Below are 17,082 nucleotides of genomic sequence, written 5' to 3' on the forward strand. Positions count from 1 at the left end.
TCCTCCAGTTCTCCAGTCCTCCAGTCTTCCAATCCAATGGATCTTGGTCATTCACTCACATGCCCAGTGTGTTTAGGCTAACAGGCCAGGGATTTGAATCAGTCACCATGTGGGATCCACCTTCTCTTGAACAGCATATCACTGCTATGCCATAAGCCAGCTTAATATTCATGGGGGCGTTTTGTTGTTGTTTTTTAGGTTTTTGCCATAGGGCTCCTGTGCTCACTGAAGAGAGACAGAAAGAGACAGAAAAAGAGAAAGTGAAAAATCACCACCCAGAGGGAATGGCCATACTGCAATCCCTTCTTCTCCATTCTCCTCTCGGGATCTTGGACATGCATGCACACGTGCCCAACATGATTTTTATGTAGCCAGGTACAAGGCTCAAATCACAATAGGCCATACGGGAGTTCAATACCTAAAACACCATGCCACCTGTTGGCCCTAATGTTAATGCTTATAAAAAAGTAAAAAATGTTGGGGCTAGCAGATGGTGTAGTGGTCACATCGCTGGACTCCCACGTGACTAGACCTGGTGGCTTGAAACTCATGGTGGGCACATACAGTCCTCCAGTCCTCCAATCCAATGGATCCTCCCAGGAGGATAAGAGATTGCAGTATGGTCAACCCCCTGGGGGGTGATCTCTGGTGAGCACACGTGCCCTAAAGCAAAAATCTCTAAAGGAAAAAAAAAAAAAAAAAGTAAAAATTGTCTCCAATCAAAACTAATTATGAAAATTTAAAACAAGCCAATTTTATCAATGCTAAGAAAATATATAAGAAAAAAATCATTTTTTAGAGCAATTTTTGCTATAGGGTGCATGCGCTCACCAGAGACACACAAAACAAGAATCACCCCCCAGGGAGGATGGCCATACTTCAACCCCCTTCTCTTCCATTCTCCTCTCAGGATTTTGGGCATGCACGCACATGCGCCCAGCATGAGTTTTAGCCACTGGGTCCAGGACTCAAACCGCAGTCAACTACATGGGAGTCCATCACCTTCATCACCACACCAACTGCTGGCCCATACTTGTCATTCTTAATAACACTTCTTCCAGGGCTTCAAAAATACAAAAAATACCAAAAATGGCAGAGACAACACTGATACAGAGAGGTTTTAATGATGTAATAGGGAACAATAGTTTTAAATCCAGGATATAGTTTTACACATATTGAAGTGTTTTTTGGTTTCAAGGTTTTCAAAAAAAGCCAACCAACCAATAAAAGGCAATGTATAATAAGAAGAATGAGAAGAACTGGCTTTTGTCCCCGGCTCCTGGAAGGTGATGACTGAACTCTTGGCATTTCTTAGAGTATCTTTGTTATTCATGGTGAGCCCCCTAGACCAGACCTGACAGCTTATGATAACAACATGGCACACTTTCCCTCTCTTTGTGTCTCTCTCCAGTGACCACATGTAACCTATGGCAAAAATCTAAAAATAAAAAAAAAAATTAGCAGCTACAAAAAATATGAGAGCAAGTATATCCATTATAGAAGTCAGAAAACACCACCTAAATGTTAATCGACAAGAGCCAAATAAATTATGGAACATAGTTATGGGCCACACAGATCTTAAAATGAGTTCATGACAAGGTTGAAAAGTTATAAAGCTGAAGATATTTTACAAAAGTAATCTGGGGGCCAGTCAGTAGTTAAGGTAGCCAGATACCACATGGCTGATTCCGCAATTCAAGTCCCAGACCCGGATGCTTGAAAACTACTTAAAAACACTGGGCGTGTGGGGCCAGCAAAGGGTGTAATGGCTACGTCACGACTCCCACATAGTTGACCACAATTCAAGTCCTGGATCTGGCAGCTTAAACTCACATTGGGTGCATGTGCATATGTGCCCAAGATCCCGAGAGAATGGAGGAGAAGGGACTGCAGTATGTCCAATCCCCTGGGGAGTGATTTCTCTCTTTCTGTCTCTGTCTTTCTGGTGAGTGCATGTGCCCTATAGCATAAACCTCCCCCAAAAAATCAAAAACAAACAAACAAAAAAGTGCTAGGCACATGTGCATACACACCCAAAATCCCAAGAAGAGAATAGAAGAGTAAGGATTGCAGCATGGCCACCCCTGCTGGGAGGTGATTTCTCACTTTATTTCTCCTTCTCTCCCTCCCTCTGGTGAGTGTACATGCCCTACACCAAAACTGAACAGCAACCAGAAAAAAAGGCAACCTGAAACCTAAGAGAACAAAATGATCCTAATGTAGCCAAAACACAATATTATACAAAATATCAATGTGTTCTGTAAAATACCTGGAAGAATATTATCAAACTATAAAATGGTTACCTATGGAAAGTGGATTCAGTAAGACTAGGGACAGGGAACTCTAGCCTGAAGTGTTTGAATGTTTATAACAGGGTATTAAATTAAATGAAACTCTAAAGGGATAGTCATTTCAAGTTATAAACTTTCAAAAGAAATAAATATACAAATTTCTTAAAAAAAAAAAAAAAAAATCAGAAAGAAAACACCAGGCACATGTACATGCTTGCCCAAAATCCCAAGAGGAGAAAAGAAGAGAAGGAATTTGTGGGAACTTCTCTTTCCCTCTCTCTGTGTCTCTCTCCAGTGACCACATGTACTCTATGGCAAAAATCTAAAACGAAAAAAATAAATTAGCAGCCACAAAAAATATGAGAGCAAGTATATCCATTATAGAAGTCAGAAAACACCTGAAATACCTGAGGGCCAGCCCCAGAGTACAGCGGTTAAATGGAATTTATAAGGCATTCAGTCCCACAGGCCAATTCTGAGTTGAACCCCAGCACTGGTAGCTTGAAAAATACACCAGGTACATATACATTTGTATCCAAAATCCTGACAAGATGGAGAAATAGAGGAAAAAGGATCGTGGAGTGACTGTTGCAGAAAAACAAACACCAAGGGATGAAAACATAGCACTCTGGAGAAGAAAAAGAACTCTTCATTATGCTAGCGGGCATGGAGGAGTTAACACTCTGAATCTCTGGCCCTAGCTAACAGTTGGACACAGACTTTCATGGGTGAATTGGGAGGGGCGGTTGCAGTACACTTGGAGTGTCCTATCAGGGTAGGAGCTCTGTGTCTGCCCTAATACAGAGCTAGGAGAGAACCAGGGAGCTCAAGATCTCCAGCTGTTCAACAGTTCAGAGGAGGGGCAGTTTCAGCACACTGGGGAACAGAAAGCCCAGGCAACAATCAGCCAGCCCTGGTCTGCTTCAAGGTTATGCACAAGTTTCTCTGTATCAGAACAGAAAGTTCAGGCAATTGTCAGACTTGGGTTGTTCCACGTCATGACCATGTTCTGTTGGGCATGCTTTCCTCTCTCCCTCTCTCTCTGGCAAGTGCATACACTATTACACACACACACACACACACACACACACACACACACACACACAAGCCTGAGAGAGTCTGACAACTTTAAAAAGGGGTATTCCACATTAAAGGTATGAAAGAGTGGAGAAAATGGAGGTAATGAGAGAATTTGTAAAGATTTATTTGCAGAATGCTAGTAAAGGTACTTAGAGTTCCCTCCTCAACTCACATGAACAGGCTGGGATATGGTGCCTTCCTACCTCCAACCCCAAGAGATGGGCTGAACTGGTTATTGCTTGGAAATAATAAAGGCTATTGATTTAGTGCATTACTACACATTATACTACATTCGTAAATTCTCTCATTTGAATTAACATAAGTTTTATCATGGATTTTTTCAGATTTTCTAATACTTTCACATTTTTCCCCTCAAGGTTTATGAACCTGACAAATTTTTAGTTTCTTTAGGGAAGTCTCATTTTCTGAAACCAACAGTTAAATTGGAAGACTTTATTATTTTTTCTATTTTCTTAAGAACTTTTTATTTATTGAATTCTATTTGCCATTATTATTTTTTAATTTGACCAGAGAATGGAAGAGAGAGAGAAGGGGAAAGGGAGAAAGCAAGCCACCAGGTCCAGGACTCAAATCACAGCCAGCCATGTGAGAATCCAGCGCCCTTTAACTACCACGCCGCCTGCTGGCCCCAAGACTTTATATTTTTATATTAGAGTACAGGTTGAATAACCCTACTGAAAATGCTTGTAACCAGAAATGTTTCGGATTTCAGATTTTGGAATATTTACAAATATATAATAATGTCTTGGGGATGGCACCTAAGTCTAAACACAAAATTCATTTGTGTTTCATATACACCTTATACACAAAGTCTGAAGGGAATTTTATACAATATTTTGTGCTGCAGTATCTTGACTGTGACCCATTACATAAAGTCTGACATGGAATTTTCCACTAATAGTGTAAATAGTCAAAAGTTTCAGATATTGGACCTTTCAGATTTGGGAATTTTGGATTAGGGTTGTTCAACCCATAGATGTAATATCATTATAATTTCAGACAATTGGAATCTGCATAAAATCCTACTACACTATAGAATTCTTATGTTCATCTCATCACTGAGACTATACATGCCAGACTAACATTTCCTGGGTTTCTAGGACCCCTACCCATGCTCATCTCAAACCTATACACCAGGCTGCCATCCCTATACCCCAACACTATCCAATCTATATAAAAAGGAAGCAAATTTACACCAGAACTCCACCTGGAATCTCAACAATCATAAATCCTATCATGCTGTTCACTCTCACACAGCCCTGAATGAAGTCTGTCTAACCACCTACCTTTTCCCTCAACCTCTACCCTAAAACTTCCAGCTTATCCTCCTACAAACCTATTTTCCCAGAGTTGAGAGGGAAAATTTCCACAAAGTTCATGAAAAATGGCCAATTATTATAAATGTCTCAAGAGAAGAACTAGAGAAATCATACTGTGAGTTCAGATAAGACTATATAGCAATACAGTACACAAAATGATAACCAGCACATGATCCAAGTTCATTATTTCCCCAAATAATAGTACCTTTTCTTTTCTCATATGATCCATAATCTTGCCAAGATCCTCAACATCAACGACAGAATTTAGGCTCTGATGGTCCTCAGCACCACACTCTTCCTCACTGGTGCTCTCACAGGGCTCTTCCTCCTGGAAGATAAATGCTTCAGTAATACAATGTTCAAAGGAGCAGAGGCCATGTTCTTTCACACATCCCCTCACTCTGAGAGTTCACTGTCTATACATTGGTTTTTGATTGCCAGAGAGCATGCACACTCACCAGAGAGCAGAGACACAGAGAGAGGGAGTGGGAGAAAGCACCCTCCCACCATATCCTTGGATCATAATCACACTGCAATCCCTCCTCCATTTTCCATTCTTTCAAAATCTGAGGTATATACACAGACATATTTAGCATGTTTTTCAAGCTGTCAGGGCCAGAAACTGGCCATGAACCACAGTTGGCCATGTGGGATTCTGCTTTCTTAACCATTAGACTCTAGAGTCAGCCCAAATATTTAATGGAAGAAAAAAAAATGTTAGGTCTTGGCTTCAGATGAATCACTGTGAATTAGGATCACAGAGTGAGAATAACTAACGTCTCACCTGCCCTTGAACATGGAAACAGTATGAGCAGGCCCAGGGAAAGGAGACGGACCTAGACAGAAGCAGTAAACACATGATGTGACTCTGAAGGAAGATTTGCATGTATCTACTATGTGCCCAACACACAGCGTTCTCCAGACATTCACTCTTTTCTTATTTATTTATTTATTTATTTATTTATTTTTTGGAGAGGTTTTTGCTATAGGGTGTGTGCGCTCACCAGACAGACAGAGAGAGACAGAGAGACAGAAAGTGAGAAATCACCCCCAGGGGGGATGGCCATGCCGCAATCCCTTCTCTCCATTCTCCTCTTGGGATCTTGGGCATGCACGCACACGCGCCCAGCGTGAGTTTAAGCCACCGGGTCCAGGATTCAAACCGCAGTCGACTACATGGGAGTCCAGCGACATAGCCATTACACTAACTGCTGATCCCAGACATTCACTCTTTAATCCTTAACTAATTATGATGTAGACATGTTCAGCATCATCTTGCAGGGAGGAAATTAAGGGCTAGAGCAGTTAAGAAATCAGAAAGAGAGGCACAGCCTTCATCCCTTTTTCCAAGGAGATGCTGAGGTAGAACTGAAGGATAAACAGGTAATTATTAATTAGAAGTGAGGTAGCTGGTTATTACATCTGTATATTTTGGGGGGACAGGGTCTCATGATGTTGCCCAGGATAACCTCCAATTCACAATCCTTCTGCCTCCCAAGGAGCTGGGGGTTGTTTATTTTAAACATCAGGCACTTGCTAAATAACCCCCGGGTCATTTTAATGTTAAAAGAAACAAGATATTGGTAACCTTCATGTGCTGGCCAATATACTCCAGAGTATAGCAGAGATGTCAGGTGATACAAATCAAGTGCTTAATACAAAATAAAATGGCCCCACTTGAGTTCACTCATGGTCCTGCCCCAGATGACACTACTCACAGAGGTTCTTACCGTCTCCTGGTGAAACCACACCTGATAATACAGAAGCAGGGCTGTGGTGGATCACTGGTGAATCTTTGCCTTTGTCAATAAATGACTCACACAGCCGTTCCCTTACTTCCCATGACAAAATAAACTATTCCTACTAATAAGTGTCTGGAAGTACAATTTAACGTATCTCAGTCCAGCTTAACAGAAAAATTTCTCCCAGTTCTCTCCACCCCACCCCCCAATCTCATGCTCAAGCTATCAAGAACAGAGTTGAGACCACCACCTTAAACATATTTCAGAATGATCAGTCAATTTGTTAGAGCTTCTAGGCCCATGTTTCCTGGTCGATGTGCCTAAACATACATGGGTACTATCTCTCCGGACATGCTTGTTTTCCTAGGACTGCAGTAAAAATCAGTATAACCTATGTGTCCTCTGCTCCTACTTCTCATTCCCAATAAATTACAGAATCTCAGCTGTGGAAGACATCAGGCATCATCTAGTCAATCTCCCCTCTTACCCTGGAAAGGGCCAAATAGTAAACATTTCTGACCATGCAGGATATGCATTTGTCTCAACTCTGCAACTCTGCCACTCTAACACAAACGTAGCTGCAACAACACACAAATGAATGGGAATGGCTCTGTTCCCAAAGCCTTTACTTAAAAAAATAAAATAAAATAAAAAAAGGCAGGCCCAGCCAAACTCTATCAAAACACACACACACACACACACACACACACACATAAATAAAGCAAAAACCAGGCAGTAGGTTGGATTTGGCCAGTGAGCCGGTTTGCTGACTCCTGTCCTAGATGCCCCTCTACAGTAACTTCTCCTTAGACCCTCAGAGTTTCTGACAGAGTCTCATGTCAGGAATTTACTGCCTCCCAAAGGAACCTATTTCGTCTTCACATAAAATCTAATTGTAACTGCTACTAACTTAGCTCTGTGACCTTGGGAAATCTCAAAAGTTCTTTGCAATAAACATTACACATGACTCATGATGGGCACTAGGGCTAGAAAATTAATGTGACACATTCCCCTAGTCCTCAGAGAGACTTCAAATCCAGTAAAAGAGACACAGAGACACATATACTGTAAAGTGCTAATGCTTTGGTGGAAAGGTTCAGAACACAAAATGCAGCCTGGGCCAGAATCTACGGGAGGCTGCTTGAGCAAGACGACACTTGAGCTAAATGTTAAGGATAAGTAAACTGGCCTAGCAAGGAAAAGACAGTTGAGGAAGTTGTTGGAGATGGACAGCCAAAGTCATTCGGCCTTGGCAGGAGGCATGCAGCAACTACAACCAAGTCAGAAATTGCCTGTAAAGAAAAGAATAAAGCACACGAAGTAGGAAGAAAATGCTAGAAAGGAAGATGTGGGCAAGACTGCGTAGGGTCCTATGTTTCCTAGAAGGAGAGGATGGGAAGCTTCTAAAATGGTCTAAACTGAGAAATAACACAGATCTGCAGTTCATCACTTCAGTTTACTGGGAATATAGAAGATCATTTAAGGGAGGCAAGACTGTAGACAAGGATAATGATGAGTGATTTGTTACAATACTCTAGGGAAGAAAATATACTAGTCTGACCCACAGAGTAACAGGAGGACGTAAAATTGGATGTCTGAACTTACTCATCATTCAATAAATATTTCCAATACCAATCCAACTAGTGTGGCCAGAGCTTGGTGAAGAGAGAGAATAGTAGGATGAGGATACAGAAACGCAGAGTAAGATTAGGTGCTGACATGGAATGCAGCTTTTATTGAAACAGCAATGGGAAATCACTTAAGACTTTTAAATAGGAGTGTAACATGATCTGATTTGTGATTTTAAGATTACTGTGAGATAGGGCAGCAGACGGTGTAATGGTTATGTAGCTGGACTCCCACATAGTCAACTGCGGTTGGAGTCATGGACCCACAGGCTTGAAATTCATGCCAGGCATGTGTGCGTGCATGCCCAAAGTTCCAAGAGCAAAATGGGTGAGAAGGGACTGCAGCATGGCCATTCCCCCTGGAGGGTGATATCTCTCTATTTCTTTGTCTCTCCAGCGAGTGCACACACCCTACAGCAAAAATCTGTCAAAAAAAATTAAGATTACCCTGAGGGACCAGCAAATGGCATATTAGTTACATTGCTGGACTCCCTCATAGTCAACTGCAGTTCGAGTCCTGGACCTAACACATGCCAGGCGCATATGCCTGCATGCCCAAAATCCCTAGAGGAGAATGGAGGAGAAAGGATTGCAGCATGGCCATCCTCCCTGGGGGGAGATTTCTCACTTTCTGTCTCTCTGTCTCGCTAGCAAGTGAATGTGCCCTACAGCAAAAATCTTCCTTTAAAAAAAAAGAAAAGAAAAGAAAGAAAGAAAGAAAGAAAATTATTCTGAATGTTCACTGAAGAACAGATAGAGGAAAAAACAAGAGGGAAGACCCATACTAGTCTAATCAAGAAAAAAGGTTTCAACTCACCAAGTTAACAGTAGAGATAGAAGGAAATGGATAGGTTTAACATACTTTAGGCAAGAGGAGAGCAAACTATGGTCCACAAGCCGAATCCAGCCAGCCTCAGGTCAAATCTCTACATGACCATTCATTTACACATTGTCTATGGCTGTTTTCTTGATACAGATTCAATGCAATCTCAATCAAAAACCCAACGATGTTTTGCAAAATGGAAAAAGTCAATTCTTGAATTCATATAAAAGTACAAAGGGCTCCAAGTAGCCAAAACAATAATGAAAAAGCAGAGTAAGATCAGAGAACTCAGTTTCTGACTTCAAATGTTACTATATAGCCATAGTAATCAAAACAGTTTAGCACTGGGGTCAGCAGGTGGCATAGTAGTTAAGGCACTGGCCAACTGCAGCTGAGTTCCAGAGCTAGAAGCTTGCTCGCTCGCTCTCTCTCTCTCTCTCTCATGAGCACACATGCCCTGTAGCAAATTTAATAATAATAATAATAATAATAATAATAATATGGAACCAGCAGATGGCAAAATGGTTACACTGCAGGACTCCCAGTCGACTGTGGTTCAAGTCCCAGACCCAGAGGTTTCAAATTCACGCCAGGCACATGTGTGCGCATGACCAAAATCCAGAAAGGAGAACAGAGGAGAGGGGACTGCAGTGTGGCCATCCTCCTCTGAGGGATGATCTCTCACTTTCTGTCTCTCTGCCTCTCTCTGTCTCTCCAGCCAGTACACATAAAAACCTCTCTAAAAATAATAAGTAAAATTAAATAAATAATTTTAAAAGAGCGAGGGTCAGCAGATGGCATAATGATTACATTGCTGAACTCTCACATGGCCAACTGCAGTTCGAGTCCTAGATCCAGTGGCTTGAAAATCACACTGTGTATTTGTGTATGTATGCCTAAGATCCTAGGAGGAGAATGGAGAAGAAAGGATTGTGGTGTGGCCATCCCCTCTGGAGGGTGATTTCTCACTTTCTCTCTCTCTCTCCCTGGTGAGCATACATCCTATGGAAAACCTGTGAAAAATATTAAAATAGGGGCCAGCAGGTGCCATAGTGGTTATGGTGCTGAACCCGGGTCAAGTCCTAAACCCAGTGGTTTGACATTCACACTGGGCGCATATGCACGCCTACCCAAAATCCCAAAAGGAGAATAAAGAAGGGAATGCAGTGTGGCCATCCTTGCTATGGGGTGATTTCTCACTTTCTCTCTCTGTCTCTCTGGCTAGTACACACACCCTATAGCAAATAGCTCTCTAAAGAAAAAAAGAAGAGCATAGTACTGACATAATACATATAGATCAATTAAACAGAACAGATTCCAAAAACAAATACATCTAAGGAAAAAGACTTTTGACAAGGACTCCAAGTCCATTCAATGGAAAAAGAAGAGTTTTTCAACAACGGTGCTAGGACAGTTGGGTCCCACACGCAAAAGGATGAAGGTGCGGGCCAAACAGTGCTATGGTGGCTCTGGCTACTAGATCCCTCATGGCCAACTGCTCAAAAAACACACCAGCCACACACGCATGTGTCCAAAATCCCCAAGAGAATGGAGAAGGGATTACAGCATGGACATTCCTTCTAGGGGAGCTTTCTCACTTTCTCCCTCTCTCTCCATTTCTCTCCTGAAAGCACACGTACTCTATAGCAAATAAAACTTAAGAAAAAAAAGGTTGAAGCTGGACTCCTACTTCACATCATAAAAATTAATGCAGAAATGGATCAAAGATCTAAATATAAGAGCTAAAACTATAAAATCCTGGAGAAAAAATAGGGGCAAATCTTTATGACCTTGTATTTCTTATTGGGTTCATATATATGACCCCAAAAGCATGAACAACAAAAGAACAGATAAACTGAACTTCATAAAATTATAATCTTGGGCACGACAAAAGACATTATCAAGAAAGTGAAAAAGAAAACCTACAGAATGGGAAAAAATACTTGCAAATTACGTATCTGATAAGGGTGACTAAGACAAAATAAAGACAACTTATCATTTAACAACAAAAACACAACCCAATTGAAAATAATATAAAGGGTAGAGGGGATGGACAATAGCACAGAAATAAAGCATAACACTTTTCAAGACTGACCCACATCGAAAGGTTCCAGGCTCATGTCTGTAGACTTCCCTGTATAAGCCAGGCACAAACATGCCCATGATCCAGAGGTGGCTAAAGCTGAGATGGAGTGCATCAGTAAGACTCTATTGGAGGGATCAGCAGTTAGCATAATGGCTATGTCACTGAACTCCTATATAGCCAACTGTGGTTCAAGTCTCAGACCCGGTGGCTTAAACTCACACCGGGCATGTGTGCGTGCATGCCCAAGATCCTGAGAGAAGAATGGAGGAGAAAGGACCGCAGCGTGGCCACCCCCCCCAGGGGGTGATTTCTCGCTTTCTACATTTCTGTCTCTTTTCCTTTCTGGCGAGCGCACGCGCCCTATAGCAAAAACCTCTAAAAAAAAAAAAAGACTATTGGAAATGTTGTCTCTCTATTTCTCACGTAGAAGAAATACACAAATAAACTTTTTTTTTTTTTTTTTTTTTTTTAGTTTTATTATAGGGCGCATGTACCTGCTGAATAGAGAGAGAGAGAGAGAGAGAGAAAGTAAGAAATCACCCTACTGCCCCCAAGGAGGAGGGAAACACCACAATCCTTTCTCTTCCATTTTCTTCTTGGGACTTTGGGCTTTGTGACATTCACACACGATGCAAGCAATTTCCACTCTCCAGTGAAAAAGACATGGGATTAAAAGAATTTCAAAGTAGGTAGGGGGCCTCAGAGTGAGGTCAGGATAGGGTCACAGGAATTTGAATTTCAGGAGTGACTATGGAAGGGACAGACCAGGGTCAGTGGAAAAACAGTGGCTGGAAGTGTGAAAGCCAGGAAATAGTCAGGTCAAGATGTTAGGCAGACTATCTCCATGGATGTCTTAGCTACAAAAACTAGTGATAAGAATAAGGACGGCCAAAAAGACAGTAAGTCAGAATTTAAAGTTATTCCTATCAGGACCAGCAGGTGGCATGGTGATTAAGGTGTTGGACACTCCCACATGGCTGACCACAGTTCAAGTCCCAGACCTGGTGGCTTGCTTTCTCACTTTCCTTCTCTCTTGTTCTCTGTGTCTCTCTATGGTCAAATTAAAAATAAATGAATGAATAAATAAAATTAAATTAAAAAAAAGTTGTTCCTATGATGTGGATGGCCAAAAGGTGACAGCTGTGAGGATGTCAGCAGTGATACCTGAAGACATGAGGATCAAAGGAAGTATCTGAAGGAGGAAGAGAAATGTTTAGAATATAGGAGAAGAAAGAGATGTGGAGATGGCTTGCGGCCATCTGATAACTACTGGAGTCATTTACATAAGGAGGACTACATGATCTGAGGATATCAAAAAATGAATTCACTCCGGAACATATTTAAGGTCTCTGAGCTCCCATTACTTATCCTGCAAAAGGCAGTAAAACATACCTGATTCTAATGCAATAATTAAAAAGGAGATACAGCAAAGCGTCTAGCACAAGGTGGCTTGGCTCCTAAGGTCACACACTCTCTAAAACATCGGCACATGACTTTCAGATCTTTCTTCTAACCAGGAGCCAGTGGAATGGTTTCTGAGGTCAGAGGTAAAGTTTGGTATCTCCAAAGGTAGGAGGAAAGTGGCCAAGGGATGACAGCATGGGCTGCATACCTCAGGGTCTCTGTGATGTGATTCATCTTGGGTGTGGGATGCCAGGTCCTTCTGCTGTGAGCCATGCAGATTGGATTCACATTTGCCTTTCTTGCAGTTGCCACCACAAGATTTTTTCTCTCCTTTGCAAAGTGCCCGCAACCGGGAGATGAACTTGGTCCTCCAAGCTCTGAAGTCAGCTTCAATGCTGCCACGTTTGCTTCTGACCACATCACAGTCACCCTCCCCTCTGGCCACCACACGATGTGCACCCAGCATCCAGAGCCACTTATCGACATTTTTGCCAACCTGCAGGACAAAGAGGTAGATGAGCTAAAGTCCTCTAAATCTGTTTTATGACCTCCTAAATCTGGTTTTTAGACTAGTCTGCAAAAGCCCAAAGTTCTTCTGGGATCCCTGATGACTGCCACTCGTGAGAGAAGGAACCGTTCAGTAAAAGGGGTTTTCGGACCTCAAACGCCAGCCTAAATCCAGAGAAGCTACGTGGTATGTATTCTAATTTTCTGCATAAAAATGTTTTTAACAAAAGAACAAACCAACCTTTTTATTAAGCAAGGGGTTAATAACCAGAACAGAATTTGAAAGCTACCACTGTAAATCATAGTCAGAATAAAATATGCATTAACAAAATTAATTCCAAAAATGTAACAAAGGCCTATGGGACCAATGCCCATGTGATAATAACTGCAAATGTACTTAATTTGGCAAGATTCAGAATTTCATAAACTCAGAAATTTATTTCATTGTAATATGGAGAAATTAGGCAGAGGCACGAGGTTATTGAGAAGCACAGTTAAGAGTTCAAAAACTTGGGACCAGCAGTTAGCGTAATGGCTATGTCGCTGGACTCCCACGTAGTCGACCATGGTTCGAGTCCCGGACCTGGTGGCTTAAACTCATGACGGGCGCATGTGCGTGCGTGCCCAAGATCCCGAGAGGAGAATGGAGGAGAAGGGATTGCGGCGTGGCCATCCCCCCGGGGGGTGATTTCTCACTTTCTAGCTCTCTGTTTCTCTCTGTCTGTCTGACGAGCACACGTGCCCTATAGCAAAAACCTCTTCAAAAAAAGAGTTCAAAAACTTAATAGGCTTCCTGAGCAGAAAGATGTTAAACAAAATATTTACATTATCTGGATTTTCTCATTCTTAGTCTAATTCCTTTGAAAATATGTGAGGAAATCTATGTTATAACAATTGAATTTAAAAAGTTAAAAGAAACCTCCACACATCTATCATCATTCACACTCCACCAAAGACAGCCACGCTGGGCTGGGCCCATCTCTAGGAAAGGGTAGACACACAAAAGCTTTTATAACCACTAAAAAACTGAGAGGCTTCATGAAGTATAGAAAACAGAACTAAAACAAAAAGGAGCAAAATTAATTCCTCACTTAATTTTGAAAAAAGATCGAGGAAAATAAACAAAAAGATTTATAATGTTTTATTTACATTAATGTTCTATTTACATTAATGACAATGAACATTTTTCTTCTATTTCCTTTTAAAAATTAATAATTTAAACAAAATGAGTTCACTTGTATTAAGAGCTAGGTTGGGCAAGGGGCCAGCACGTGGTGTGGTGGTTAAGGCGGCTGGACTCCCACATGGCTGACCATGGTTCGAGTCCCGGACCTGACAGCTTGCTTTTTCACTTTCCTTCTCTCTCTCTGTCTCTCTCTAGTCAAATTCATACAAAAAATTTTAAAAATAAAATAACAAAAATGAATAAAATTAAATTAAATTTAAAAAAGAGTTAGGTTGGGCAAGAAAGGATAGTCAACCACAGAAGAGATCATTAAGAAAATGTGAAGATTCAGTGATCTTTCACCTACAAGGTTCTGACTGAGGCCAGGAGGCTGGACTCAATGGTCATGAGTTCAGGCTGCTAAAACACTAGACAACATACTCATTCATTCTACTTAATCAAAACTTATTGAGAAAGACCAGGGGATGGCATTGTGGTTGGGGCGCTAAACTCCCAAATGGCCGACTATGATTCGAGTTCTAGACCTGGGGGGCTTGCATTCTCACTTTCCCTCTCTCTCTCCTTCTCTGTCTCTCTCTGGTGAGCATGTATGCCCTAGAGCAAATTTTTAAAATAACAACAAATAAAATTACATAATTTTTTAAACAACAACAAAAAATCTGGGTGTGGTGGTGCCCACCCTATAACAACAAAAACATCTTATTGAGAGGCTATGTTACATACTATGTATACTGTACAATAACATGAGGGGCCAGCAGATAACATGGTGGCTAATACATTGGATTTCCACATGGTCGACCATGGTTCAAGTCTGGGACCTGGTGGCCTAAAAGACACATGGGGCACCTGTGCATGCATGCCCAAAATCCTGAGAGAAGAATGGAAGAGAAGGGAGTGTGGCATGTCCATCCCCCTTGAAGGGTGATTTCTGAATTTCTCTTTCTCTCTCTTCGATAGGCACACACACTCTATGGGGAAAAATATAGATAGATAGATAGATAGATAGATAACACACAAAATCTATCATTAAGTACCAAAATTTCCATATTATTTCGCATATGTGTGTTTGCGGACAGAGTAAAACAGTTTTTTGTTTTTTGGGTTTTTTTTAATTAAATGATCATTTATCCCTATAATTTGACATATACCTACCTTGTTGAAGTGGCTCACATAGGCAGAATTTCCCAGGCCAAACACTGCATATCTCATACCCTTCAGGTAAGTTTTGCCAAATCGAAAATCGCTGGACGCTTCCTCCAACCATTTGCAGAACCACTCCGCACTTTCCGTTGGTCGGCCATCAGTATACGTAGCAACCAGGAAGGCACAGACACTTTTGCTAGTAGCCTAACCAAAAAAGTAATAGTTTTAGAATCACACTAAGGATAGAAGTTATCTGTGAAAATGATCCTTTCTTAAAATCTTGACATTTGTGCCATACTAATCCCTAATGACAAAGGTACTTGGATAAACACTACTCATTTTCAAAACTGAAAGAAATCACAAGGACACCTTGCCCAGGAGAAAAACTGCGAATATACCTCCTGGTAGCCTTCACACATACCTCCCTCCGTTTCTCAAACTGTAAGTTCCTATCATCTCTGATCGGTCATATTCAAAATAAAATCCAAATCAGTCAAAGAGAAAAATACAGACAGATTTCTTTAAAATTATCGTAAAATTTAAGCAATACAATTTTCCAGTGTAAAGTAACTTACCTCTTGGCACCATTACCTACATAGGCAAACAAAAGACATGCTCAGCCCTGCTAGCCTAGTATTTTATCTGCTTGAGTTCCAAGTCATGACACAAGTTATAAATAATCTCTTCTTTATAATTAAGCATCAGAGTTTGCTAATAATTTCTCACAAATAATTCACAGTACATTCAAGTTCACTCATGCACACGCCAATGTTTTCTTGCGGGAGAAATAAACGGACAGAGATACAGCCGGACACTTGTCCAGGGGCTGGCAAAGTGCAGCCCACAGGCCAAGACGGGCTTGCTGCCTGTTTTTTCTTTCTTTTATTTTTTAAGAAATTTTTGCCTTAGAGTGCATGCACTGGTCAAAGAGCAAGAGAGACAGTGAGTGGGAAAGTGAGAAATCACCCCACAGGGAGGATGGCCACACTGCAATCCCTCGCCTCCATTCTCCTCCCAGGACCTTAGGCACACTCGTACCCAGGACTCAGACCAGTCAGCCAAGTGGGAGTCCGGTGATGTAATCGCTGCACCATCTGCTGGACCCAACCGTGTTTTTTCAAATAAAGCTTCACTACAACACAGCCACACTTGTCATTTTAGATTATCTATGACTATTCTGTGGCTCAGTGACAGAAGTGAGTAGCTATGTGGCCCAAAAAACTGAAGTTACTTAATGCCTGGCCGTTTATGAAAATGTTTGTCAACCTCATCTTAACTGCTTCTTTTCCAACTCTAACTCTTACCATTTTAGCTACACCGGAATCATCTAGAGCACTTATTAAAACAAAGCACCATGCCCAGAGCCTAATTTGGCAGGGCTAGGCTGGGCCCTCAGAATCTGCATTTCTAACTAGTTCCTAGGAGATGCTAGTTCTGCTGGTTTAGGGACTACACTTTGAGAACCATTGTTATGGAGCAAAATTCCTTACCTGGGCGTGACTGAAGGAAGGTTGGGGGAAGGAGGATGGGTTTTTCAAATGAAGAAATGAAACTATTATAAAGAGTAAGTAATATATTGAGGTGATACCACTAAGGAGAGATTTCTCTGACTCTAAAACCCATACTTGTAGGACCAGCATTTGGAGTAATGTCTATGTCGCTGGACTCCCATATAGTCGACTGTGGTTTGAGTACTGGACCCGGGGTCTTAAACTCACGCCAGGTGCATATGTGTGTGTGCCCAAGATCCCAAGAGGAGAACAGAAGAGAAGGGACTGCGGCATGGCCATCCCCCCTGGGAGGTGATTTCTCGCTTTCTGTCTCTCTCTCTCTCTCTCTCTCTCTCTCTCTC

General features: G+C 41.5%; 1 protein-coding gene across 1 annotated transcript in view; it reads right to left on the bottom strand.

Annotated features, from left to right (window-relative positions):
* LOC102485198 (S-adenosyl-L-methionine-dependent tRNA 4-demethylwyosine synthase) overlaps nt 1–17,082 on the bottom strand; it is a 169,297-nt gene that overhangs the window by 143,831 nt on the left and 8,384 nt on the right. Inside the window, exons 5-7 of the mRNA XM_006155033.3 lie at nt 15,240–15,434; nt 12,603–12,890; nt 4,917–5,039 (exon numbers count right to left, since the gene is read on the bottom strand). Coding sequence (XP_006155095.2) covers nt 4,917–5,039; nt 12,603–12,890; nt 15,240–15,434 — 606 coding nt within the window. The remainder of the gene's footprint in view (nt 1–4,916; nt 5,040–12,602; nt 12,891–15,239; nt 15,435–17,082) is intronic.

Source organism: Tupaia chinensis, unplaced genomic scaffold (genome assembly GCF_000334495.1).
Source record: "Tupaia chinensis unplaced genomic scaffold, TupChi_1.0 Scaffold000429_1, whole genome shotgun sequence".
NCBI classification, from domain to species: Eukaryota; Metazoa; Chordata; class Mammalia; order Scandentia; family Tupaiidae; genus Tupaia; species Tupaia belangeri.